General features: G+C 62.6%; 1 protein-coding gene across 10 annotated transcripts in view; it reads left to right on the top strand.

Moving 5' to 3' along the window:
* The window catches only part of PRR5 (proline rich 5), a 55,276-nt gene that overhangs the window by 19,128 nt on the left and 12,217 nt on the right, over positions 1-23,931 (top strand). For 7 of the 10 annotated variants that reach the window (XR_011502540.1, XM_070506738.1, XM_044778091.2 and 4 more), the window contains 3 exons: positions 6,766-6,885; positions 17,170-17,250; positions 22,929-22,977. Coding sequence is in view for 8 of the 10 variants with exons in the window: in XM_070506738.1 (XP_070362839.1) it covers positions 6,776-6,885; positions 17,170-17,250; positions 22,929-22,977 (240 nt within the window). In the remaining 2 variants the exon portion in view is untranslated. Of the gene's footprint in view, positions 1-6,595; positions 6,886-14,920; positions 15,159-17,169; positions 17,251-22,928; positions 22,978-23,931 lie in introns of those variants that run through there. The other 3 variants (XM_014864431.3, XM_070506739.1, XM_070506744.1) reach the window with 3 other exon arrangements.

Genomic DNA, 23,931 nt, shown 5'->3' with positions numbered 1-23,931 from the left:
GGGGGACACAGCTCTACCCACAAGAGGCAAGCCATCTGGACACCCCAGGACTCAGCCCAGCAGGCAGATCGTTCTTTCTGTATCCAGATCGAGCGTGCGTTGCTGGACGGGGCAGGTGGGGTTGTCTCCGGACAGGAGGCTGCAGGAGTGGTGCACCTGGGGGGTGGTGGCCAGCTCTCCCCCCCTGCCCTCTGCCGACGTCACCTCTGTTCGTCATGTTGATTAAAGGAAAGAAACAGCATCTGTTTATTCAGAGGCTGCTCTGTGCTGCATTCCTGGCAGACGCGCCGTCCTCATCAGCGTAGGAGGTTGTGAGTGCACCAAGGCTGAAGCCAGGTGGCCTGGGTTTCCATCCTGGCTTGGCTGTGTGACCTTGGGCCAGTCCCCTAACCTTTCAGGGCCCTGACTGGCTCACCTGTAAACTGGGATGAGGGGAACAGCTGCCTCCTTGTAGAGTTGCTATGGAAACGAAAGGGCGGATGCTGCACTGTATCAGCCTATAGTAAGTGCTCCGTGAGCATCAGCCGTGACCTCTGCTCCCATTCGGTGCTCACGCTCATGCTGGGAGGGACACTCCAGGACGAGAAAGGCCCAGGGAGGCCACGGAGCTTGACAGGGAGGTGGCCGAGCAGGAAGCAGCAGCCCCGGCTTTGGGAGATCGGAAAGCCTGGCATCTCAGCCGTGCCAGGCTGTGCTCGGCCGATGCCCTCACCATGCCAGGTTCCTGCTCTGCCAATGCCCTCACTGTGCCAGGGGGCACCTATGTCTAGACCAGAATCAGGGTGATACGACACGTGTGAGGTGCGGGCCTTGGGAGCTGGTTGTCCCAGACCTCACTTAGGGATGGGAAGCAGAGGCTGGGAGAGGGCCTCAAGTGGATGCATTTGCGGGGTTATCGTGTCTAAGACAAGGGACCTCTGCTGATTGGAGCTCCTCACGTGCCCTAGACCTGGGATCGAGAGCTAGAGGAAGGGCGTCCTGTGAGCAGAGGACCGAGGCCACCGGCGTGGGGAAGGGTCCTGATGGGGTCCTAGTGGCGGGGGGTGGGGTGGGGTGGGCTCAGTTGCTGGAGAGGAAACTCAAGGGAAGATGGCCTGTCTTCACCCCTCCGGGCCGTGCCAGGGCGAGGAGGACAGGACGGTGTTAGGAGGTGCTAGATGGAGAAACCCCGTCTTTTTTGTCTCCTGCTGTGTTCCCAACCCCCAGAACAGTGCCTGCATACAATAGGTACTCAATAAATGTGTCTGTGGTGTGTACTGAAGCCCACGGGGGTGAGCTTTATCTCACAGAAGTGCAGTACCCCAGCCCCAGCCCTTTCTAGCTGACAGCCCTTGAGCAAGCAGCTTAACCCCACTCTGCCTCAGTCTTCCCATCTGTGAAATGGGAATAATAATAGTTGATGCTGGCTCTGAGGCCACTGGAGGGGACATTTCTTCTGGAGCAGTTTGAGGATTTGGTGTTGGTGCCCCCCCCCCCAAGGCATGGTACCAGCCTCCATGAGGCCCCCATGGTTATGAAACACAACAGGTTTCGCTTCTGATGGGCCGCATACCTTTCCAGCCTTGGACGATGACCAGTGGTCCAGCCTTGGTACGGTCACTGAGAACCGGTGCATTGCAAAGCCCTCGGAGGTCACCAGCCCCATCCCAATCAATGCTGGGGTCACTGACGGGGATGTGGGCTCACCTGGTAGCCCTGACTCAGGAATCTTTCTGCTGCTGGACATCACAGCCAGCAGCTACCAAGCCCTTGGCATTGCGCCTCCTGACCTCGTGAACTGTGCCCTCGTGGGGCAGGTGTGTCACCATCCCTGTTCATCCCGGAGAAGGGATGGGAGGGGCCCAGCACTCCCCCCGTGGCTCCCCATGCCTGGCACATCGCTAAGCCCCTCCCTGGGTGTCCAGGACCCCCCCGGGGCAGAGCCCACTGACCCGCAGCTTCCCCAGCCAGCAGTGGGGACTTTCCCAGTTAGCTTTGGGGGAACACCGAGCCTCGCCACCAGGGGGCAGAAGTGCCCCCCAGAGCTGGGAGCGCCAGGGCTGTGGTCAGGGCCAGCGGGAAGGGCAGGGCTGGCCGCTCGCTGTGTCTCCCGCTCAGCTGACCTGGCTCCATCTTCAGCCCTGCCGCTGGCTGACTCTGACTTCGGGCAGGTGCCTCGGCCTCCCAGAGCCTCAGTTTCTCTGTCCCTAACCCCTGCCTGGCAGCCTCGCGAGGACTAGATGGGGCAGAATGTCTGAAGTGGCCGCCCCTCTGTCCTGCCTCTCTGTTGCTCCCCAGGCCCGGGGCCCCCTCCCCACCTGGCTCCTTTAGGGGTGGGCTGACACCCCCGCCGTACAGGCTGGTGACATGGAGCTGGTGAACACGTCCCGGTGGAAGCCCCGAGTCCTGGGGTCCAGTGCGGCCCTGACGTCCTGCAGGCCCCTCTGTCCCTGGGGTCAGGCTGTCTGTCTCTGGGGTGAGGGGCTGAGCCGTGCTCGGTTTGCAGAGCTCAGGGCACCACGAGCTCCCCTGAGATGCTCGATAGCAATCCTCAGGCCCTGCCCTCAAAGACCCTGATTCCCGGTTCCCAGCAGGCCAGGCCCAGCCTGAAGGTTATTGCAGGACTCAGTGCTGTGCCGTGAAGACGAAACCTGGGGGCCAGCGCCTCGCGCAGTCAAACCTCAGGGATCAAAGACTCCTGGGTCACCATCTCTGGCCGCGTCTACAGCGAGCACAGAGCCTTTAAAGGACTTTAGGGGGGTCTCATTTCCCCTGCCCCTCAAACTCACCCATGGCTGCTGGTGGGGGAGAAGGCCAGCGCCCCCCAACCCTGGACCTTATCCGTGTTCCAGATGGGCACACTGAGGCCGTAGAGGTCACCTGCTTGGCAGCAGGGCTGGGTGAACCCCACTTCCGGTTGCCAAGCCAACAGCTCCCTCTTCCATCAGAAGGACAAGCCCTGGGGATAGCAGGGTCCCCCCTGGGGACCAGGGTCCTGTACCAGCTGCTGACACCCTGCTGGCCGGGGGAGGTGTGGAATGAAGTTTGGGTCGTGGGAGAGGAAAGGTTGACACCATCAGGCCAGGCGCGGGTCTCAGAGTGAGGTCCCTCTGGCAGCTTTGGGGACCCATGAATGGGTCCCCCTGGTCTCCGTTCCCTTTGACAGAGGGCATTTCCCTTCCCTGAGTCCCAGGCACAGACGCGCCCTGCCCTGGGCCACCCCCTCCAGTACAGTCGCTCAATCCCCCACCCCCACGGGTCTGGAAGGCGCCATAAGTGAATGGAGGGCCCGGTGGGCACCTGGAGCCCTCGTGCCTGCCTGCGGGGGCGGCAGCTCAGCGAGAGCCCAGAGCCATCACGTGGGGCCTCAGACCCGGGAGGCCCGTCATCTGATGCTTCCCAGGAAGCCAGAAATCAGGATTTCTCTGTCAATCTCTCCATTGTAAAACCTTGGCTACATGCAGGCTTTCCCCCACACTGCAGGCTGTGCGGGGCAGACACAGGGCTGGACCTGGCCCTAGGCCGTCAGTTGCCCCCGGCCCTGGGGGATTATGATGGCTTTGTCTCCTCCTGACCTCTGCCTCAGACGCTGGCCTCGGGGGGCTGGCTGCTCCCCTGGGCTTCAAGCCCCCATCCCCATCCCCCTCTGCCTGCCGCCAGCCCGAACACAAAGGCAGCATCTTCGCCTCCGAGTCTGCACTGCACCCAGCGCTGGGCCGTGGGTGTGGACGGATCTTACTAAGGTCTGCGGCTGGGGTCAGGGGGCGGTGACAGCTCATTCCTTAACACTGACTATGGGGCTTTTAAGTCCCTTGGCCATTCCCGCCTCTGGAATTTCTTGCTGGCCACCTCTCCCAGACCCCCGCTGCATCCGCAGCCCCCTTTCCACCCAGTCCCCCTCCCAGCCCCTCCTCTCCTCCCCTCCTCCTGCCTCCCGCCTTGGGCTGCTCTTACCACGCACCTCCCGTTTTCCCTCGATTTCTTATCCAGAGCTGTCCAGCCTCCCTCCCGCCTCCAGCCGGGCCCTGCCAGCCCAGGCTCTTCCCACCGAGTGTGCTCAGCAAACGGAGCCGCCCTCGCCCCAGAGAGCCTGCTGCCCGTGGGAAACCATCTTTCGCCCCATCCCCCCAGGGTGCCGGCCGGTCCCGAGGGCTCTGCTCTGCTGCATTACACCAGTGGCAGTTCCCATGCTTCCGTCTCCGTCTCTCCGCTGTGGCACCTTTTTTAAAGCGTTTGCACCGATACGGTCTAATTCAGTCTGTTCCCTACTGTGAGACAGACGCTTATCCATCCATTCAACCAAATGTTCACCGCGGGCCCGCGTGTGCTGGGCACGGGAAGCGGCAGTGAGGCCGTTACTATGGTCCCCGCCCTCCTGGCTTACGGCACAGGATGGGAAAGGTCACCAAATGGCCAGAGAGCAATTCCTGAGCCTAACCCAGAGTGAAGGCGGTCAGCAAAGGGGGAGATGGCCATGGCTGAAAGACATTCTGGGGGCTGGGGGAGCAAGGGGAGGGACAGAGAGGGCCTCTCCGAGGACTGCAGGCTCTGGACTCCATCCTCAGGGCAGAGGGAAGCCACAAGCTCCAAGCAGGGGAGCACGTGGGTGTGCCAGGGATCGCTCCGGCCACCACGTGGAAGAGGGCTTGTCTGGTGACCTGTGTGGCCTGGCGGAGAGTAGTTTGGAGGTGTCCGTTGTCCCGGCCTGGAGAGGTGACCGTAGAGGTGGAGGGAACAGACAGGGTCCAGAGATGTTTCTAAAGACAGAGAAACCACCGTGGGCTTGACAGGGTGCCAGCGAGGGAGGGGAGACCTGTCAGGCCATGCGGGTCTCAGCCTTGGGGATGGCGGCCTCTGGGAGTCGAAGGTCTCCCCTCCCTGGGTTTTGAGTTCAGAGTCACGGAGTTTGTCCGTCCTGACTCTGCCTCCCAGGACGAGGGGAGTGTCTGGCGCAGAGCGGTGCTCGGGAAACGCCGGTTGATCTGACCTGGACGGTGTCTCCTCGCAAGGCTCTTGTACACCTTATTTGGGGCTCTCCTGGCTCCTGGAGCCACAAAAGCAGCTCATTACTGGTCGGCCTGGCCTTGGCACACCATCCCAGCCGGGTCATTCAGCAGAAAGAGCCCGGCCCGGGGGCTGAGCCAGCCCCCACTGCCTCCTACACGCTGAGTCGCAGATTCCTGTCTCTCGTGGGGATGAGAATGTTGACCTACACTGCCTCTGACTGAGTCAGCCAGTGGGCAGCTGGGGCCCACCCTCATCCCGTGGGATGGGACCCTTTCCCGGGGGACATGTGCTTCGGTTCTGCCATTGAGGGGAGTGTAAGGTGCACACACCCTGGTATAGGGAACCCGGGGACCCCATGGGCTCTGGGCCTCAGCTCTCTCTTCTGCACAGCATTGGGGGGTCTCTGAGCACCCTTCCCAGGCTGAGATTCAGGGTCAGCCCGCTCCTTCCCCCACTGACTCAGGGGAAGCATTTATGGGAGGATATGGGGCCGGGGATCTGGGGACACCTGACCTTGCTCTGCCCGGTCGTTGCTTCAGGAGAGGCCCAGGAGGTGAGACAGGGCAGCAAGGCAATCTTGCCCTGTCTGATGGAGGTGGAGGGGGCAGGGGGCAGGGGTGAGGGGCAGACCAGCCCTGTGGGAATCCCCGAAACTGGAGGCTGGTTGGTTAGGCCTAGCTTTGCGTTTGTTGATTGGATGATGTTGGGCAATCTGTTCAACTCTCTGAGCCTCAGTTTACTCAAGTGGAAAATGGGAGGAAGAATTCCTACCTCCCTGAGGGAGACTGGCCTGAGGTCAGGCATGGAGAAGCGCTGTGTGCAGCAGCTCCAAGGCCGTGCCCTCCCTTCACTGGGGTCCCTCTCCCCAGCCACAGGGCCTCAGGGGGCCCGTTCGCTTTCTCCGTTCTCCGTCCCAGAGACCTGGCTGGGCTCTACCCTGGGAGGCCACTCCTGATTCTCGCCCTCCCCCCCCCAAAATCTGGCAGCTCCTCCAAGTCAGAGGAGGGCGGTCAGGGCAGCCAGGCCAGGCTGGACGGGGTGGGGTGGGTCCTGGCCCGAGGCGCCGAGGCTGAAGGCCTCCATTCAGTCTTCATGAGAACCACGGAGGAGTCTGTGTCCACGTGGCGCGGTCTGGAGGGATCCGTGTGGGTGCAGCCTCCGTGGGGAGGGATGGCGAGGAGGGGGGCTGTGGGTGGGGCGTTGAGGAGCGGGGAGCCTGGCAGCGGGCACGAAGCCCAGCATCGTGCGAGTGTGGCCGCAGCGGCCGGCGCGGGGCGGGCGCTCGGGGTTGGGTTGTGCGTGCCGTGCGCGTTGGTGTCCTGTGGGCACGCGTGGCCCCCGGAAGAGCGGAGGGGGCGGAGCGCGTCCTCCGCAGAGTGGACTGTGGGTCGCGGAGGCGGCACTGGCCCCGCCCCCAGCTCGTGGGCCCGCCCCCCCAGGCCCCGCCTCGGCCCGCCAGCCCCGCCCCCGCTCCGCCCCCGGGGCCGCCCCGGGCCCCGCCCCCGGCCTCCGATTGCGCCGGCCGCGCTCCTGGCGCTCCACGCTGCGGCCGCTCGGAGCAATGATTAACCCGGCGGGGCGGCCGGCGCGGGGCCCGGGGCGGAGGCGCGGGCCCGGGGCGGGACCCCGCAGGGCCGCTTGGCTTCCTGCTCTCGCCCAAGTTTCCTCGTAGAGGCGCGGCGCCGGCAGGGGCCCGCGGCACGGCGTGGCGTAGGGCGCGGCGCCGGGCGCGCGTGGGCGCGGCGCGGGCCTCCGGGTCACCATGAGGACTCTCCGCAGGTTGAAGTTCATGAGTTCGCCCAGCCTCAGTGACCTGGGCAAGAGAGAGCCGGCCGCCGCCGCCGCGGACGAGCGGGGCACGCAGCAGCGCCGGGCCTGCGCCAACGCCACCTGGAACAGGTAAGGCCGCGCCCTCGCGGGCCGCCCGCGGGCCCGGGGCCCCAGAGCCGGGGGAGGGGAGCTCTCGAGCCGGTCCGCGGGCGGGGGCCGGCCCCCAGGTAGGAACAGTGCCCTGGGCAGCGCGGCACTTCACAGTTTGCGAAGAACTTGCTCCGCCAGAGTTGTGCGGCCCGGGAGGGAAGTTTGGTGCAACGTGTTCCTGGAACAGAGGGACGGGGCGGCGGCCCCGGCGCTGGTCCCAGAGCGCCCGGCGGGGGTGCGGGGTGGGCTGGAGCCCGCGCGCCCCCCGCCCCGGGGGTCTTCCCCCGTCTCCGCTCCGGCGCTCTTGGCAACCTGGGAGGTACAGAGGGCAGGAAGTCTTCCCATTTCGCGGATGAGCAAGCGAGCCTCGCGGGCGCAGTCGGGGGCCGGGGTGCCGCTGCGCTTCCTGTCTCGCCGTTAAGGTCCCTTTGGTCGGCGGTGGGCGGGTGGTTTCCCCTTGAGCGGCCCCCTGTCCTCCCAGCTGTCGGCGGGGGTGCGGCAGCTGCCGGGCATTCCTTACACGACCCTCCCCCCGGGGGCCGTTCCCAGACAAGCAGGGGCGTGGGAAGGGCCCCCGCCCCCAGCTTTGTTTGAAGAGCAGGGCTGGGATCCGGAAAAGAGACGGTTGATTTAGTGGGATTCCCCAGCATGTCTGCTCATGAGCCCTTTCAGAAAACAGATATATCCACCAAAAGGAGAGTGGGAGGGGAGGGGAAGAGAGAGAGGCAGGCTGGTCAGGGGGCTGCGCATGCTGCCCCCCACCCCCACACACACCTGGCAGTGGACTCTTGCCAGCTGCTCCACCAGCTGTGGTCCTGGCCACCAGGAACCGGGCTGTCAACATGGACACTCATTCCGTTAATCGGTCGCTTCATGAGCATCCCGGTGGACACGGGGCTGCCAGCTTGAGACCCTCCTGTGCACCGGGCGGGACACGGTCATCCACATCCTTGTCTTCTGTCCCCTTCCAAGTTGCAGACTGCTTCAGGGCTGTCACGTGTCTGCTTCAGTTTCCCTATGGGTCGGTGGGCATGCACATTCCTCCTTGCAGGACTAATGTGGGGACAGTGAGGGGGGGACTCTGTTGGGGATCTCATTGACTCCTGACTGCACTCTCTCTTGAGTCTTATTCTCCTCGGAGAATTGAGATAGAAGCAGTGTTCCTCCTCCTTCCTCTGCCGTGGTTTAGTGGAAGGAGCCAGACAGACTTAGTTCAAATCCCAGCTCTGCCTCTTCCCTGCTGTGTGGCCTTAAGCAAGTCACTTAACTTCTCTGGTCTTCAATTCCTTTATCCATAAGAGGGGCTAATAAGAGTGCCCAGCTCACAGGGCTGTGGCAGGGGTCGAATGCGAAGATGTGTGTTAAGAGCCCTCAGCACAGTGCGGGGCAGCTGTTAGGGGCTCTGTAACTCAAGCCCAAACTCGTGTTGGCTGGGCCTCTAGGGAGGGGGCTTGGGGGGCTCCTCGAGAGGCTGCTGGTTCCTGAACTTTCAGCAACAGCAGCTTTGTGAGCCCCCCCCCCCCCACCCCTGCTGAGGTCTCTTGCTGTGGTCGGTCCTGCCGCGGCTCCCCAGGTGGAGGAGGGGGCATCTTGGGGCCAGCTCTGAGTCTTCAGAGCTCATGGGGCATGTGGAGGGGGAAGCCACCCGAGTCCCCCACTACTTTTCACTGAAAGGAACTTGGGGACGGCAGCGCTGTTCTGGGCCTCGGCCTGGCCTGGCCGGGTGCAGAGGAACACACCCCTCCCATGGCTGTCCCTACAGGCCTCCCCACTGAGGACCACGGCTGCTCCCGCCTGCCACTCCTACTGTGTGCCGGGCCCCTTTGTGACCCACGGCAGCTCCCACCTGCCTGCCCCTCCTGCTATGTGCCAGGCCTGTGGACCCACAGTCCCTCCCACCTGCCACTCCTATGTGCTGGCCCCTTCGTGGCCCACAGTACCTCCCGCCTGCCTCTTCTACTGTGTGCCGGGCCCCTTTGTGACCCATGGCAGCTCCCGCCTGCCTCTCTTACTACCTGCTAGGCCCCTTCATGAGCCACAGCTGTTCCCACCTACTGCTCCTACTATGTGCCGGGCCTGTGGAACCACAGTCGCTCCCACCTGCCACTCCTACTATGTGCGGGCCCCTTCGTGGCCCATGGCAGCTCCCACCTGCCACTCCTACTGTGTGCCAGGCCCCTTCGTGAGCTGTGGCCGCTCCTGCCTGCCACTCCTCCTATGTGCTGGGCCCCTTCGTGACCCACGGTACCTCCCACCTGCCACTCCTACTATGTGCCAGGCCCCTTCCTGTCCCTTGGCTCCCTTGGCTACTGTCATAGCCCGGGGAAGGAGATGTCACTAGCCCTCTGCCTTTAGAGGTAGCAAGGGGACACAGAGTACCAGGAGACCTGCCCACGTAGGACATGCAGAGCCAGGGCCCTGCTCTCTCCTCCCCGGGCAGACGGGCCTGAGCCAGGGAGGGGCGAGGTGCCTTGCCCTGCCAGGTCCCTGAGCTGGAACTGCCTCCTGCCCGCCTGCCCACCCCCCATCCTTGCAGTGCTCTCTGCTGGGCCCCCAGGACGGCAGCCTTGGGGTCAGACAGTCTGCGGGGCCCGCCTGGCTGAGTGTGGACTCCTCGTTTTGAGTCTGAGATGTAGGCCTTTCATCCAGGTGCCCACAGTAGTTTCCTAGCGCCGCCCTAACAAATTGCCACACACTTGGCTTAAAACAAGAGAAATGTATTCTCTCACAGTTCTGGAGGCCAGAAGTCCAAAATCAAGGTGTCAGTGGGGCCATGCTCCCTCCGGAGGCTCCGGGGGAGGGTCCTTCCTGCCTCTTCCAGCTCCTGGAGGCCCCTTGGCTTGTGGCTGCATCACTCCCGTCTCTGCCTCCCTCTCCATGTGTCCTCTCTATGTCCAGACCTCTCTCCCCTTTCTCTTATAAAGGCGCCAATCATGGGATGTAGGGCCACCCAAAATCCAGGGTGACTTCACCGCCAGATGCTTAACTAGTTCCATCTGCAAAGACCCTGTTTCCAGAGAAAAGCTGAGGTTTCAGGTGGACATGAATTTCCGGGGGACACTAGAGTGACCCGCTAAGGTGACCCTGGGCACATCCTCTAAATCCCGTGTGCCTCTGTTTCCTCATCTGGACATGGGCCAGAAAAGCGTAGCTTGCTCTCGTGGAGTGGAATCGATGCACTCCCTCAGCCGTTCATTCCTTCATTCATTCACTCCTCACTCACCCACCGGCACTCGGCTGGGCCTGGGACATCAAGCGAGCCGGGAACAGCGTCCTGGAGCTGAGGGTCGGCAGAGGGTGTCAGGAAGGAAACCGGGACTCAGTACACCAGCGTGGTCCTTGCAGGTCGTGTTTAGCGCTGGGAGGAGAGAAAGCGGGCCACACTCGAGTGCTGGCCCCCAGTGCGAGCCGAGCGCCGAGGGCCAGGCCCCAGAGGCAGCCGCGTCCCTGTGGAGCACGCTGGGCTGCAGGGGGCAGGGGCCTTAGAAGGCTTACCTGCCGCTCCCGCCGGAGTCCCTTATCCCCTCCTTCCTCAAGGACCCAGGCTTGGCACGTCCTGTGCCTCTCTGTCCCTGCGTCCCCCTGAGAAAGCCCCAGTTAGCGCCTCGCTGGGTCTGGACCCCATGCGTGTGTGGGGCCTCCGGCTCCAGGCAGGTCACATCCTTGAGCTGAGGGGCCACCCGAGGGGTGGGAGGGAGCTCCCCAGACCCCAGCACAGGTCCCCTATCACTGCGTTTGTGCTGGAGGGTGTTAACCGTCATGGGCCTGGACCTGCCCGAACGCGTGGGGTTTGGAGAGCCCGGAGCCCACCCCCCACCACCTTCTAGAAGTGAGAGCAGAGGCCGCGAGCAGGTTAGAGTGTGCGTCTGCACCGTGCATGCGACACTTCTCAGGTTACAGATAGGGAAACTGAAGCCAGAGAGGTTGAGGGACTTGATCAGGATCTCCAGCTACCATCGGGGTCTGGAGTCCGAACCCGGGTCTGACTTGAAGCCACTGCCTGGGGACACGTGAGTTTGTGTCCCGCTGCAGCCAGGGAGGGGTGTGTCGGTGTAAGAGCTTGGAGGCTGCAGCGCACCCCCCTCCCCAGTCCTGGCCGGGGCCGCTGGCCCAGCCCCCGGAGTGCTCTGCCCCCGCATCTGCCAGCAGTGCCCAGCGGCCGGGAGCGACACAACCCTCAGACGGCGGTGCACACCCGCCCGGGCCCACACCAGGCCCCGTCCAAGCCTGGGTGTGGAGGTGCCCTTTGTCCCTGCAGCACCTGCGAGGGGCACTCATCACCCCCATGGTGCAGATGTGGACACTGAGGCTCAGAGTGGTGCAGGGACCGCCCAGGTCTGACTCCAATGCCTGTGCTTCTGCCACCACCTCCTGGGGGGTCTCTGAGGGGCCAGAGAAGGTTGACCAAAGCCTCTGGAATGATCGATGAGCCGGGAGTGGGGGTTGGAGGCTGGTAGGACCTGTGCTCGGCTCCCCCACCACCGCCCCCTCCCCATGAGACAGTATGGTGTGGTCCGCAGAGTGGGGGCCCCCGAAGACGCCCACAGCCCGAGTCCCTGGAACCTGTGCAGGTGGCCCCTCACATGGGAACCGGCTGTGATGAAGTTACGGCTCCCGGGACGGGAGGGTCGTCACCGGGTTTGTGAGGGGGAGGCCCGGGCGTCAGGAGGGGTGAGGGTGGAAGCGGGGAGGCTGAAGGTGCTGCACTGCCGGCTTTGGGAATGGCAGGAAGAGCCCAGGCCGAGGACCGTGGGTGCCGCTCGAAGCTGGAAGAGGCCAGGGAGCGGACTCTCCCCTGGAACCCCCGGGAGAAGCAGACCCCCGACACCTGCCTGAGGACCCCCAGCCTTCAGAGCCGTGAGGAAGGAGCTCTGGCCTGTTTGAGCCGCCGAGTCGTGGTCTTTGTTACAGCAGCCGCAAGACATAAGACGCCGGCTTCCCTCGCTGCCCGCCGGGTGCCCTGGGCCGCCCCTTCCCCGCCTGCCAGCCTGGGCTCAGGACCCGCTGCAGGTGCCTCCCCATCCACGGCGTCCAGAACCTGGCCTCGCAGCTGCCGGGGTGGGGGAGGTGAAGCCCGGGCCCCGTGGGAGGATGTGGGCCTCCACTGTCCCCTCCACAGCCAGTCGGGACAGGCGGGTCTGAGCCGCATCAGGTGCCTGCCCGCCTGGGCAGGTGAGCCTCTGGAGGAGAGCCCCAGGCCCTCGCCTGGTGCCCCGTGAGGAGGGGAGCGCATAAGGCCCCTCCTGCTCAGTCAGGACCCCGGGGGGGTGGGGGAGAAATTAAGCCAGGAGGACTGAAACGAGGGTGAGAGTGACGCCTGTCTGCTGAGGAGCAGGCCACCTGCCCACAGGCCTGCATGGTGTTCTCACCCCCACTGCCCAGAGCGTCTGACGGGGGCCCCATGGGGGGCAGGATTGGGCTCCGAGTCACCCGCCTCGTTGGGCCTGTCCCCTGGGCATGAAGAGGAGGCCAGTGGATGCTACTCCTGGGGCGGCCGGCACAGAGGCAGGCGGTCCCCTCACTTCATCCCTTGGGGCCAGGTGTGACCCCCTGGGGTCCAGATGAGGACAGTGGGGCTCTGGTCACTCTTGGATGGACGGGGCAGAGCGAGGACTGAGGTCTGGGCTGTCTGAGGTGGGGTGGGAGCTGAGGCAGGCACCGGGAGCCCAGGTGGCAGCCAGTGGCATTAGGAGCCTGAGGGGGCCCATGGGGACCCTGTGGAGCCCAGCACCCCTGCGCCTCTTGCACCCACTCGTCCATCCCTCCCCTCGGGCCACTGGCCAGGAGCCGGGTCCTGAGATGAGCTGGGCCTCCACACCAGTGGGAGGGCCCCAAGGAAGTGCCAGTGCACTGGGGGTCCCAGTGGCCTTCTAGGGGCACCAAACAGGCAGCGCGAGGAGAGCACCTGGCAGAGGCCTGCCCCGCTCTGTCCTCTGAGGCCAGGTCCAGAGCGGAGCCTGAGAAAGGACTTGCCCAGGCCTTAGCCTCTCCGGGGGTCCCCTGCATTGGCTGACCTGCCAGAGGCCAGGCTCTGGGTGGCCCCCACCCACCCTCTGCTGGGGCTTCCTGGATGGACAGGTGGGTAACACTGAGAGAGGTGGTGGTGGCCAGGGACCTGCCCGCGGGGGCCCACCTGCTGCTAGCCCCACCTGGCCCCAGGGTGGCCATAGGCAGGTGCCCCCAGGAGCCCCACAGTCAGCCCTTCCCCTCCCAGCCTGAGCACAGGGCCCCCCCCCACTCCTGCCATCCTGTCCCCATCAGCCCCTGTGGCCGCAGGTCTCGACCCTGTCCCGGGCGCCCCGGAGCCCCCCCTGCAGGGCTCCCCTCTCCCCGTGCCCGCCCAGTGCTCAGGTGAGCGATGCTGGGACTCGGCCGCGCCCTCCGGTCCTCCTGCAGGGCGAGAGGGACAGGCTCCCGTGAGGGACTGCCCGGTGAGGGGAGGGGGACAGGTCAGCTTCCACTCGGGCCTCCCCCTGCCGCACCCCGGAGGCCACCTGCAGTTTCCACGGGACCCTTAGTCAGTGCCCCCAGCTGGGCCTGCCTGTCTCTGGTCTGGGAGGCCATGGGCTGGCACGGCTGGGGTTTCACTTCTATTTTGGGGGGATGAGAAGTTACACGAGGAGCTCTCGCTCTCCCCACCCTTCCTCTCTCCCCCGGTGGCGCACGGCGGGGCTTTCTTGTTTACCCAGCTTGGACTTTGGAAAGAACGTGGGACCTCAGCCTGCACCACTGGAGGAAACGGGAAGGAGTGGGGCCTTGCCTGTCCCCCCCATCCCGGGTTTGGGTGGGGGGCAAGGAGGGCTCGTTTCTGAGCAGCCGCCTGGGGGTGGGAGGCTGGGGCCCAGGGCTCTGTTCTCGCCCTGCCGGGTATGAAGCTGTGTGACTCTGGGCAGTCCCTTGGCTTCTCTGAGCCTCAGTGTTTCCTTCTGCGACCTGGGGTGGAACCGTCCCCGCCTCGTGCAGTGGTTGGAAGGAAGAGATGGAGAAAACCGCAGACAGCAGGTGGTTGAGCTGTGGTGCAGGCTTCTGGGGAGCACGTCCCGCAGGAGTCCCTGCCGACCGACCCCACAGCAGACACGACCCCCGGCCACGGTCTGCACCCCTGCAGTGTCTCTTGTAGGAGCTGTGATGATGAATCCCGTCGTGTGAGTGGGCAGCCCAGGGACAGGGGGTCGGGTCCCCGGGCCGAGGCCCACAGCCAGGAAGCCCAGAGCAGGGGTCACACCCAGGCCCGCCCCTGGACCAGCCTGGGGCAGGGTGCACAGGGCAGGAGTCAGGCGGGGTGGGGAGTGTGGCTGGAGCTCCAGGGTGACCCCGGCTGGGCGCTGCTCTCGGGCGTGGGCTGAGAGAATCAGACTTAGTTCACACTCAGAACCGTGGCATGGGGTGCTCTGAGCAGCCCCAGGGCAAGGCTGGGCGTGGGCGGAGTGGGGGCTAACAGGTAAACCAGAGAGACCAGCCCCACCAAAATGACGCAGGGGGCAGGGCATCAGAGCCTCCCCGACAGGTGTGAGCGGCTGGGACAGGGCTCCCAGGATGGTGAAGGGCAGGCCTCCAGGAGAGGGAACAGCAAGGATGAAGGCCCAGAGGCGGGAGGGAGGTACAATGGCCACAATGCACCGGACCCCCTGAGGGCCTCGGAGACGACGTCGTCCAGAGAGCTGGCTTTGCCATTCCAAGTTACTTGGCGTAGGTTCACCTCTGGGCAGGGGGACCCGAGTTTGGGGGGTTCCTCTGGGAGGTTTAATGGAAGAGGAGAAAGGACACGGGGAGGCCGGAAAAGCAACCCACGAGCATAGGAGGACTGTGCCAGGGGCTGCTGTGGCCTCCAATGAAGGCCCCTGGGCTCCACCACACTGGCTTCCTCCTGCCCCGGGGCCTTTGCCCATGCTGTCCCCTCTGCCTCATGGAGGCCTGGGCCCCCAGGAGACCTTGGCAAGGACCCTCTGAGCCTCGGGAGTGGCTGGGCCTCCAGTGGTCAAGAATGCCCCTCCACTGACTCCTCCAGCAGGCAGGGCTGATGGGGCTGAGCCCCCGGCACTGTGTCCAGGACATCCCCCAGCAGCGGCCCCACAGGGCCAGGCGTGGGTTTCCAGCTGTTGGGATTCCAGGGTGGTGGCTGCTGTGGGACAGCTGGCTTCCTGGCGGCCGTTAGACTTCCTGTCGGACTTTCACTTTGCCAAATCTGTAAGTGGAGAGCAGCCTTCCTGTGACACCGTCGTGGGGCTGGGCCCACAGGGGACTTGTAACAGGTGAGCACGCCCCCGGCTGTGACCATACCCCGGGCTCAGGGTGGCCCCGGATTTCATCCTTCCGGCTCTTGGGCGGGCGCGCTCTTGACCCCACTTCAGGCAGAAAACAGAGGGCGTGCACCCCTGGACTCACCAGGCCCCACAGTCATCAGGCACCCTGGGTCCGGAGACGAGCAGCCAGCGCGGGTGCGGCCAGGGCCAACGGAGAGGCCGGTGCTGACTCCCGGGCAGAGCTGGTTCTTGGCCGGGCCCGGCCCTGAAGGCCACGCGCACCCCCGCACCGCTCAGAGCCTCCTTCACCCGCTGGGGCTGGGGCCCTGCAAACCCTGCCCAGCCCTGGCTCCACGTGGGAGGCCTCACAGGCGAGGGCTTAGGGGACTCGGCCTCTGTGAGCCTCAGTGTCCCCATTTGCAGAGTGGACAGCCGGTCCATGTCGCTGGGGAGGGTGGAGCTGGATGAAGGCAGACAAGGGCACCTGGAGCTCGTGGCTGCTTCCTGCTCTGTGATGGGAACAGCAGCACGTGTCCAGCTGTCCCCTCCACACCAAGAATCGTGGCTGCTGGTCTGTGGCGGCACGCTTTAGAGCAGCGACCGGGTCCCAGGTGGAAGGGGTCCCACTGTCCAGACCTGGTTCTGGTTGGTTCTTCCCCTTGGGTGCATGTGACTGGGAAGGGGCGGGGGCACTAACAGGAAAATGAATCAGCAAAGTGCCAGAACATGAGTCTGCAGGGGGAAGGGAGGGGTCAGGAGGGCTTCTTGGAGGCAGTGACCTCTGAGCTGAGATTTCAGTATGAATAGCTGCTTGCCTAGTAAACAGGGAGGAGAAGGGCCCTCCAGGCAGGAGGCACGAAGACCCAGAGGGGTGCCGCCCCCCCCCCCCCCCACGGTGTCCAGCACTCCGTGTGATTAGAACGTAGGCTGTCCCGGAATGCAGGGAGGGGCCGTTCCCTACGAGCCTCGAATACCGCATCCAGGCCTCGGGCTGTGTCTGCAGGGCAGTGGCTGCCTCGCAGGGCCTAGGCAGGACGGACTCTGGCTGCAGCGGAGAGCAGTTCCCCAGGGAGGTGGGCGTGAACCCAGAGGTCCAGGAGGCCGCAACGGTGGGAGGCTGCAACGGTGGGACTTCAGGGTCGATTGGATCTGGAGGGCGAGAGAGAGCAGGATGAATTTCCACCAAATGGTTCTCAGGGTCTCCTTTGAGCCGGGCGCTGGGCACGGAGTCCTGAGCAGTACACAGCCCTGTGCTCTCGAGGTTTCTAGACAATGGTGGAAACCAGATAACCAGACAGATAAGACGTAAAGCTGCGGTTACACACTGACAAGTGCTGTAAACGCCGAGGACAACCTGTGATCTGAAGGAAGTAGATGGAAGAGGGGGAGGGGAAGGACCAGGCAGCACAAAGGGCATGTGCCAAGGCCCTGTGGCCTGAGGCAGCTACCCCAGTGGGGCTGGGTGCAGATAACAGGGGTGTGCAGTGCTCAGGGAGGTTGAGGGTCAGCAGGAGCCAGCTCACAGGCACCTTGAAGCACAGGGTGAGGAAGCCAGCTGGACTTGGCTATGTTCGGCGGTGGGAGAGGCAGGGAGAGGCAGTGAGAGGGTGCCCCCTAGTTTCTGGCCCAGGTGTGGAGAGTTCACGAGCACGGGAAGGGAAGCCGAGTTTGCAGGGAAGGTGACACATCGAGGTTTGGCAGCAGAGCGTGTGCGGGGTACACAGGACATCCTGGAAAGGGGCCAGGAGGTGACTCAGGCCCGGAGCTCCGGGGAGGCTGGGGCTGGAGGTGTGGGATCTTGGGATCGACATGGGAACCGAGGCTCTGGTGTGGCCAGGGTCCCCCAGGGACGGCCGGTCCCTGAGCTCCAGCGCCTGCTTCTAAGAGAGACTGGGCGCCCTGTGTCTGAGCGGCCCCCTTCTGTTCTAGGAGCAGAGCGGGAGAGGGCGGCAGAAGGGAGGCCTGGGCGCGGGGCGGGGTCCCCGAGCCTCGGGCCGGCAGCTCTCCTCTCTCCCCGCAGCATCCACAACGGGGTGATTGCCGTCTTCCAGCGCAAGGGGCTGCCCGACCAGGAGCTCTTCAGCCTCAACGAAGGCGTCCGGTGAGTGACCGTCCTGGCCGGTCCTGGCCCGGGCCTGGGTCCGTGAGTGGCGGGAGAGCTGTGCCAGGGTGGGGGGCCTGGCAATCCACCAGCCACACTTGAGGGCCCACCGTTAGAGCCACAGTGGGCAGTGACCACCAGGCCACCGTGGGAACCTTCACCGCAGGCCCTGGTTACGTGGCTTTCAGGCCTGGCAGGTCCCGTCCCCTCCCCCCCCAGGACTTATTTTCAGGGGAAGCAGGGTGGGACTTGACAGTGGCTCAAGATAATGCCCCCGTCCCGCTGGTGTCCAGTATCATGAAGGATATTTACTCTGTTAAGAGGAAGGACCCACCTGCCTAATGACGGGAGTGTCATTCCGGAAAAGCCATCACAGCCCGGCCGAACGCCCCTCCTTTCCTGTCCGTGGCCGAGAAACGAACACTTGTGAAGGAGCCCAGGACGACGGGCTTTGAGAGAATCTGCAAGGCTGGCTGCGTTAGTCCTGCCCTGTAGTGGAGGAGGCTGAAGCTCAGAGAGGTCGAGAGACTTGCCCAGATCACACAGTTGTACCGGGAGGCCTTCCCCACCTGGGTGCTGTTTCCCTCCTGCCCTGGCCTGTGCTGCGCTGGCCCTGTGTGGAAAGAGCTGCTGGGAACACAGGCAGCAAACCTCCGCGTCAGCTCAGGGCGGGAGCAAACGGTCATCGGGAGGGGGCCACATTCTCATACGTGGCACTCCCACCCCCACCCAAGTATAACAGAGCTGAAGGGGCCCTTACAGACGGTAAACTGAGGCCCAGGGAGGGAAAGGGGCTGGCTGAAGCCACATAGCAGGGGCTTGTTGCCTCTCCCAGGCCCTGGATATGTGACCTGCCAGGGGTCCTGCTTTTCTCGAGCTCCTCTAGCCCCGGGGGCCGCCAGGGCTCTCGGTGGGGCCTGGCAGTCCCGTCTTCCTAACACGCCTCTGCTTAGGGAACAGCCGTTGTGACGAGCCTGAGGGGTTGCTGGGGCTTTAAACAGCAACACGGGGAAACCCAGGGTGTGTGCTGGGGGCGGGGGACAGAGGAGCCGCCCTGGGCCCGGGCTCCTCTCGCCAGGCCTGGGCTCCTCCCCCAAGAAACGGGCAGAGGCCGGGGGTGACGTGAGACGAGGAGCTCCTGGCCGGTTAGGTTTTTGGGGACGGCTGCTTTTAGCCAGTTCAAGTAAATGTGGGGATGGTTAAGTAGTAGCAACCGGCTTTCCGGTGGGGTTGCTCTGTGCCAGCCCCGTGCCGCGAGCTGTCCGTGCCTTCACCTTCGCTGCGGCCCTGGGAAGTGGGTGCCGTATTATCTCCATTTCACAGATGGGGAAGCGGAGGCACAGAGAGGCGGTGGGTTGCTCGCGATCGCGGGGCTGGTCGGTGGAGCTGGACTCAGCCTGGGGGTCCTTCAGGACGGCTCCCTGGCCAGTCCTGAACCCCAGCTCTTCTCCGTCATGTGGCCACGTTAAATTAAGTGAATTTAATTAAGCTTTAAATCCATAATCGGTCATTAGCTGTGATCCCACGAGAGAGCCTTGTGACTGGAGCCACTGACTGCACTGTCGTCTGAGTGTTTCCCTCGGTTCTCCAGGCTGGTCCGTGAGGTTGAGGGGAGGGGTCCCTGGGCTGTACCCCAGCATGGGGAGGGCCGGGATGGTGGACAGTGACAGGACTGATGGATAGCCATCACACTGTTATTTCCCAATCTTATTTATTTTCCTTTTTTGAGATATAATTCACCCTTTTGAGATGTCCTGTTTATTGGTTTTTAGTATAGTCACAAGATTGTGCAGCCATCTCCACTGTCTAATGCCAGGACATTTCGTCGCCCCTCCAAAGGCCGGTACCCCTGCACGGTCACTGCCCATCCCCCTCCACAGACTCTGGCAAACACCAGTCAACCCTGCGTCTCTGTGGGTTTACCTGTTCTGGAGATTTCTCATAAGTGGAACCACTCAACCTGTGTGTGGCCTTTTGGGTCTGGCTCCTTTCACTGAGAACTCCGTACTCGGGGTTCATCTGTGCGGGAGCGTGTGTCAGAATTCAGTCCTTTCAAGGCCACGTAGTCCACTGCACAGAAAACCCGCCATTCTCTTGACGTGTTCCTCTGTTGGTGGCCGTTCAGGTTGTTTCCCTGTGGCCGTTGTGAGGTGGCTGCCGTGAGCGTCCGTGTCCGGGATTCTGTGTGGATGTGCATCTGCATCTCTCTCGGGTCCGTACCCAGGCCTGGAATGGCTGGCTCATATCGTAACTGTGCATTTACCTTTTTGAGGAACCGCCCAGCTGTTTTCCACCACAGCGGCACCATTGTACATCCCACCAGCAAGCTCCCCACGTCCTCAGCAACACTTGTTGTTTTCCGGTTTTTTAATTCTGAAAGTCCTAGTGGGTGTGAAGTGCTGTCTTGTGGTTTCACCTTGCGCTTCCCTTTTGACTAAGGACATTGAGCGTGTTCTCCTCTGCTTATTGCCCTTCATGTATCTTCTTTGGAGAATGTCTGTTCCCCTCCTTTGCCCATTTTTTAAATAGGATTATTTGTCTTTACTGTTGTAATAAGTTTATATATCCTGGATCTAGACCCTCTCTGGGTACCACTTTGCACATCCTTCTCCCACCCTGTGAGTCTGTCACAGTCTCGCTCGTGTTCATTTGGATGAACTCTGGTCCGTCCGTCCAGCCCTCTCTCTTCATTCCTGCCTTTGACCACCTTTCTTCTAAGATACGGAAATGGACAGACTTTGCATCATAGATTTCCCGGGTGGAGGAACTATCCCGGCCGGCCCAGCCCTCCCCCTGCCCAGGGCTCGTGGCGTGTGAGCTGAGAGGAGCTGTCAGGAGGTGCGGGGTGCCCACGGGCAGCAGCAGTGGGGCAAAGCCGCCCCAGAGGGGCTCCCTCAGAACCACTCCTTGTTTTCCAGCCCTGGGGAGCTGAGGGTCTGCTCGGCCCTGACGGAGACCTTCATTCATTCATTCGTCACTATTCACACTCATGGTCACTAACTGTGAGCAGGGGAGAGAGCAAGGAGGGCTTTATTGAGTACCAGCTGCATATGCTGAGGGTCAGCTCTGATCCCAGTGGACCCCCTGGACGCTCCGGCTCCACCTTCTGGGAGGGCTCAGGCCACAATGAGGGTGTGGGGCTCAGACGCAGGAGGGGTTTGCCCTCTGGCCTGCAGCATGTGGAGCGGACTTACCCAGGCTCAGCCTTGGGATGTTAGGAAGACCCTCCCTCCTTGCTCCTTGCTCTCTGGCCTTGCCCAGAGTGGCCTCTTTGTCATGCAGGTGTTGATCTTGAGATAGATTCAGCCTGGACATGGGGATCCCACAGTAGCTCGAGGTCACTCATGGCTTGGTCCTCGGAGGCCCTAAGATGGCTGGGCCCTGGGGACAGTGGGAGAGGAGGGAGGAGCTGCTGGGGGGGGGGGGCTGACCACAGAGGGTCCCTGACTTCACACCGGTCGGCTCTTCCTCCCCACTGCTGTCACAGGCGGAGTGCAGCCTGGTGCACGCCCCTGTTAATTTCACTGTCGGGCAGGGCTGGCGGTGGGCTGTGACATGACGTCAGTCCTGTGCTTTGAGGCTGCCAGCCATGGGCACGGCAGGGCTGTGGGGCTGCCGCCAGTCACCTGCTGTTACTCTGAACCTCGGTTCCCTCGTCCATAGGACAGGGGCACCAGTGCCTCCCGTCAGGGTATTGTGAGCCGAGGTCTGTGACCGGCCTGGCTTGGCTGTGGCCACTGAGAGCTACTCAGGGAGCAGGTCCCTCCTCTCACCCCCACCCCATCTCCTGTGCACCTGCAGGTCCTGCCGGAAGTCCCAAGCCCCAGGGATGACTGATGGTCAGGACACAGGAGCCACCCCATCGCAGCAGCTGGGGTGCTGGTTACCCTGCACAGGCCACCTGACCTGTGCAGTCACTTAGCTCCCAGACCCCCACCCCCACAGGGCTGGTGGGGGCAGCCCGTCCTGAACTGGGGTGCAGCTTACAGCTCCGCCAGGAAGATGAAATGCAGCCGCCCCAAAAAGGCCTTAGAGGACCAGAGCACCTGCTTTCGGGGTGTGGGGGGAGTGAGTTCCATGGCCCCCCCCCCCAAACACACACACACACACAGAGCTCCAAGGCTGAGAGAGCTGATCGAGGCAGGAGCCAGTGACTGTCACCCTCTGACTCCCGGGCACGACAGGCGGGAAAGGTGGGTGGCCCGCAGAAAGCAAGCGCTGTTTCGGCTTTTTCTGCAACGTGTTTCTTCTGAACAATACAGCTAGTCCCTCTGCACGGCGTCGCAGGGCCCTGCCTGAACGGCTGTGCGGAAACTGTGTACAGCGATCTCATTAATCAACTGGGAAAGGACGGTTGCTCCATGATCTTCAAAAACTTCCGTCAGAATCTTGAAGGCTCTGTCCCTGTTGGCTATAAACGTATGGGGGGATGAAAAAGATAGTAAAGTGAGTATGTCACCCAGTACACTGTAATTTAAAACGTTAGAAAATTGGAGAAGTGTTTATTTCTTTGTAAAAACTTATGAGCAGTCTGAACGACGTTTGCTCGGTCGGCGTTGCCACTCCTCATTTGTTCGCTGCATGTTCGTGTGCTCTTCTTCTGTGCTCTTGCATTTCTAGGAAATGTCACTGGGTTTTTCCTGGGAGACAAGGAGGCAACAGAGCTATGCACTTTGCTGCCCGTGCGTGAATGAGTGACAGATGCGCAGGGACCAGTGACAGACTGACTTTGCAAGGAGTGACGGGGTTGGTCGCTGACCCTTGGCACGTCTGTCCCCTGTGTCGTGACCTGTGGCCTGGAGAGCTGGCAGCAGACTGTGCTGTGTGCAGATACTCGCAGATAACGTGCCAGAGTAACCGACTTCTGAGCCGTGTTGGGGGCAGGTGTTACTTAACAAAATCGTGAAATGGTGCTCGCTGAAATTCCTGTCTATGGGATCCTTGCCAAGCAAGGACTCCTGTCATTCAGGATCGGCTTCTGATTGAGGTTTTTGAAATATTTGGTTCAGAACGTAAGGACTGTTGGGGAGGTTGTGTCAGGCCTGACATTGACAGTGCCCAGGTGTTTTCAGGCTGTTGTTGGTCTGGAATATGGCGCCCACCGTTCTCTCAGCCTGTGGATGTGTGGGGCAAGGAATTGTCACCATGAGTACCAAGGACAAGCTTCAGATCCCAACTTGGTACATACTGTGTGGCTTTGGGCAAGTCACTTGACCTCTCTGAGCCTCTCTCGCCTCCCCTGTGAAAAGGAACCACCATCAACACCGGCTGCTGGGTTGGTGAGACAGAATGAGCTTAGAGTGAAGGAGGAAACACCATGAAAAGGCCCTGCTGGGTGGCTGTGATGTGCTGTCAGCTCCGGGACCTGGCAGAGGGAGCTGGGCGTTGGGGGCCCAGCCCTTCCGGGTGTCACCCGGAGAATGTGTGAGATGCTTGTGGCCCTCGGTTCCCTCTGGGGACTCCAGCTTCTTCCTGTGCAAAATGGGGGCGGGCACCTGACGAGCCACAGTGTGGACCACGGGAGTGTGCAGGCCAGCCAGCCCCCTGCAGCTCAGGGACGGGGACGTCCCACCCGTCATGTTGGGCCGAGCCGGGTGGTCTCCCCCTCAGCCCTGGGGCCCGCCACGTGGTCTGTGACTCGCACGCTCCCTCACTCTCGTCTCCCCTCCCGCCCATAGGCAGCTGCTGAAGACAGAGCTGGGGTCCTTCTTCACCGAGTACCTACAGGTGGGTGGTCTTTGCTCTCCAGCTGGGCCGGAATTGCTCCCGAGCTGCCCGGAAAGGACAGGGGGTCACTTTCTCTTGGTGGGTGTATGGAGCACTCAGATCCGAGGACTCCCCCACCTCGTGACTTGGTTTCCTCATCCACCCGATGTGGATTGTTGTTAAGGTTAAGTGACAAGATGCAGGGGAGGTCTCTCCACTGTGCCTGGCATGTGGAAGGCCTCAGGGTTAGTTTTGTTACTAGCTGTCCACCTGGGACATCAGTGTAGGGTCATCTGCCACCCCTACCCCTCAGTGCCCTGAGCTGCGTGTTGACAACGTCAGCAAGATGTCAGCGTCCCTGAGGCCCCTCGGTCCCAGGCTGTGCAGCACCTTACATTTGTCACATCCCGTCTGGCCAACAGGCCTGCAGAGTCGGCAAACACACGGCAAGCTGGGGCTCAGGGACGTGAGGCCCTGCCGAGGTCACACAGCCAGGACGGGCGAGGGCAACACTGGGGCGTGCAGGGACGTCCTTGTCCAGGCTCAGAGCGGGGGGCCTGCCCTGCCCGGGCACATCACGTGGGTTTGGGGTTGGTTTTTTAATTTGACAGCTTTATTGCGGTGTAATTTACATACCCCATGGCACACCCCTTTAAAGTGTACGATCAGTGGTTTTTAGTGTGTTCACAGAGTGGTGTAACCATCACCACTGATTCCAGAACGTGTTTATCTCCCCAAAAAGGAGCCCCACGTACCCACACTCAGTCCCCGCTCCTCACCCCACAGCCCTGGCCCTGGGTCAGCCTGTCCTGGGTGTTTCATAGCCGTGGAACCCACAGCATGCAGCCTTCTGTGTCCGGCTGCTGTCACCGAGCAGCATTTCAGAGGTTCATTCATGTCCTAGCTGTGTCAGCACTGCATTCCTTTTCACATCTGAGTAGTATTCCCCAGTATGGACATACCCCATTTTGTGTG

Source organism: Equus asinus, chromosome 4 (assembly GCF_041296235.1).
Source record: "Equus asinus isolate D_3611 breed Donkey chromosome 4, EquAss-T2T_v2, whole genome shotgun sequence".
In the NCBI taxonomy this organism is placed as follows: domain Eukaryota; kingdom Metazoa; phylum Chordata; class Mammalia; order Perissodactyla; family Equidae; genus Equus; species Equus asinus.
The sequence above is the reverse complement of the archived record's forward strand: the minus strand, read 5'-3'. Positions and strand labels throughout refer to the sequence as shown.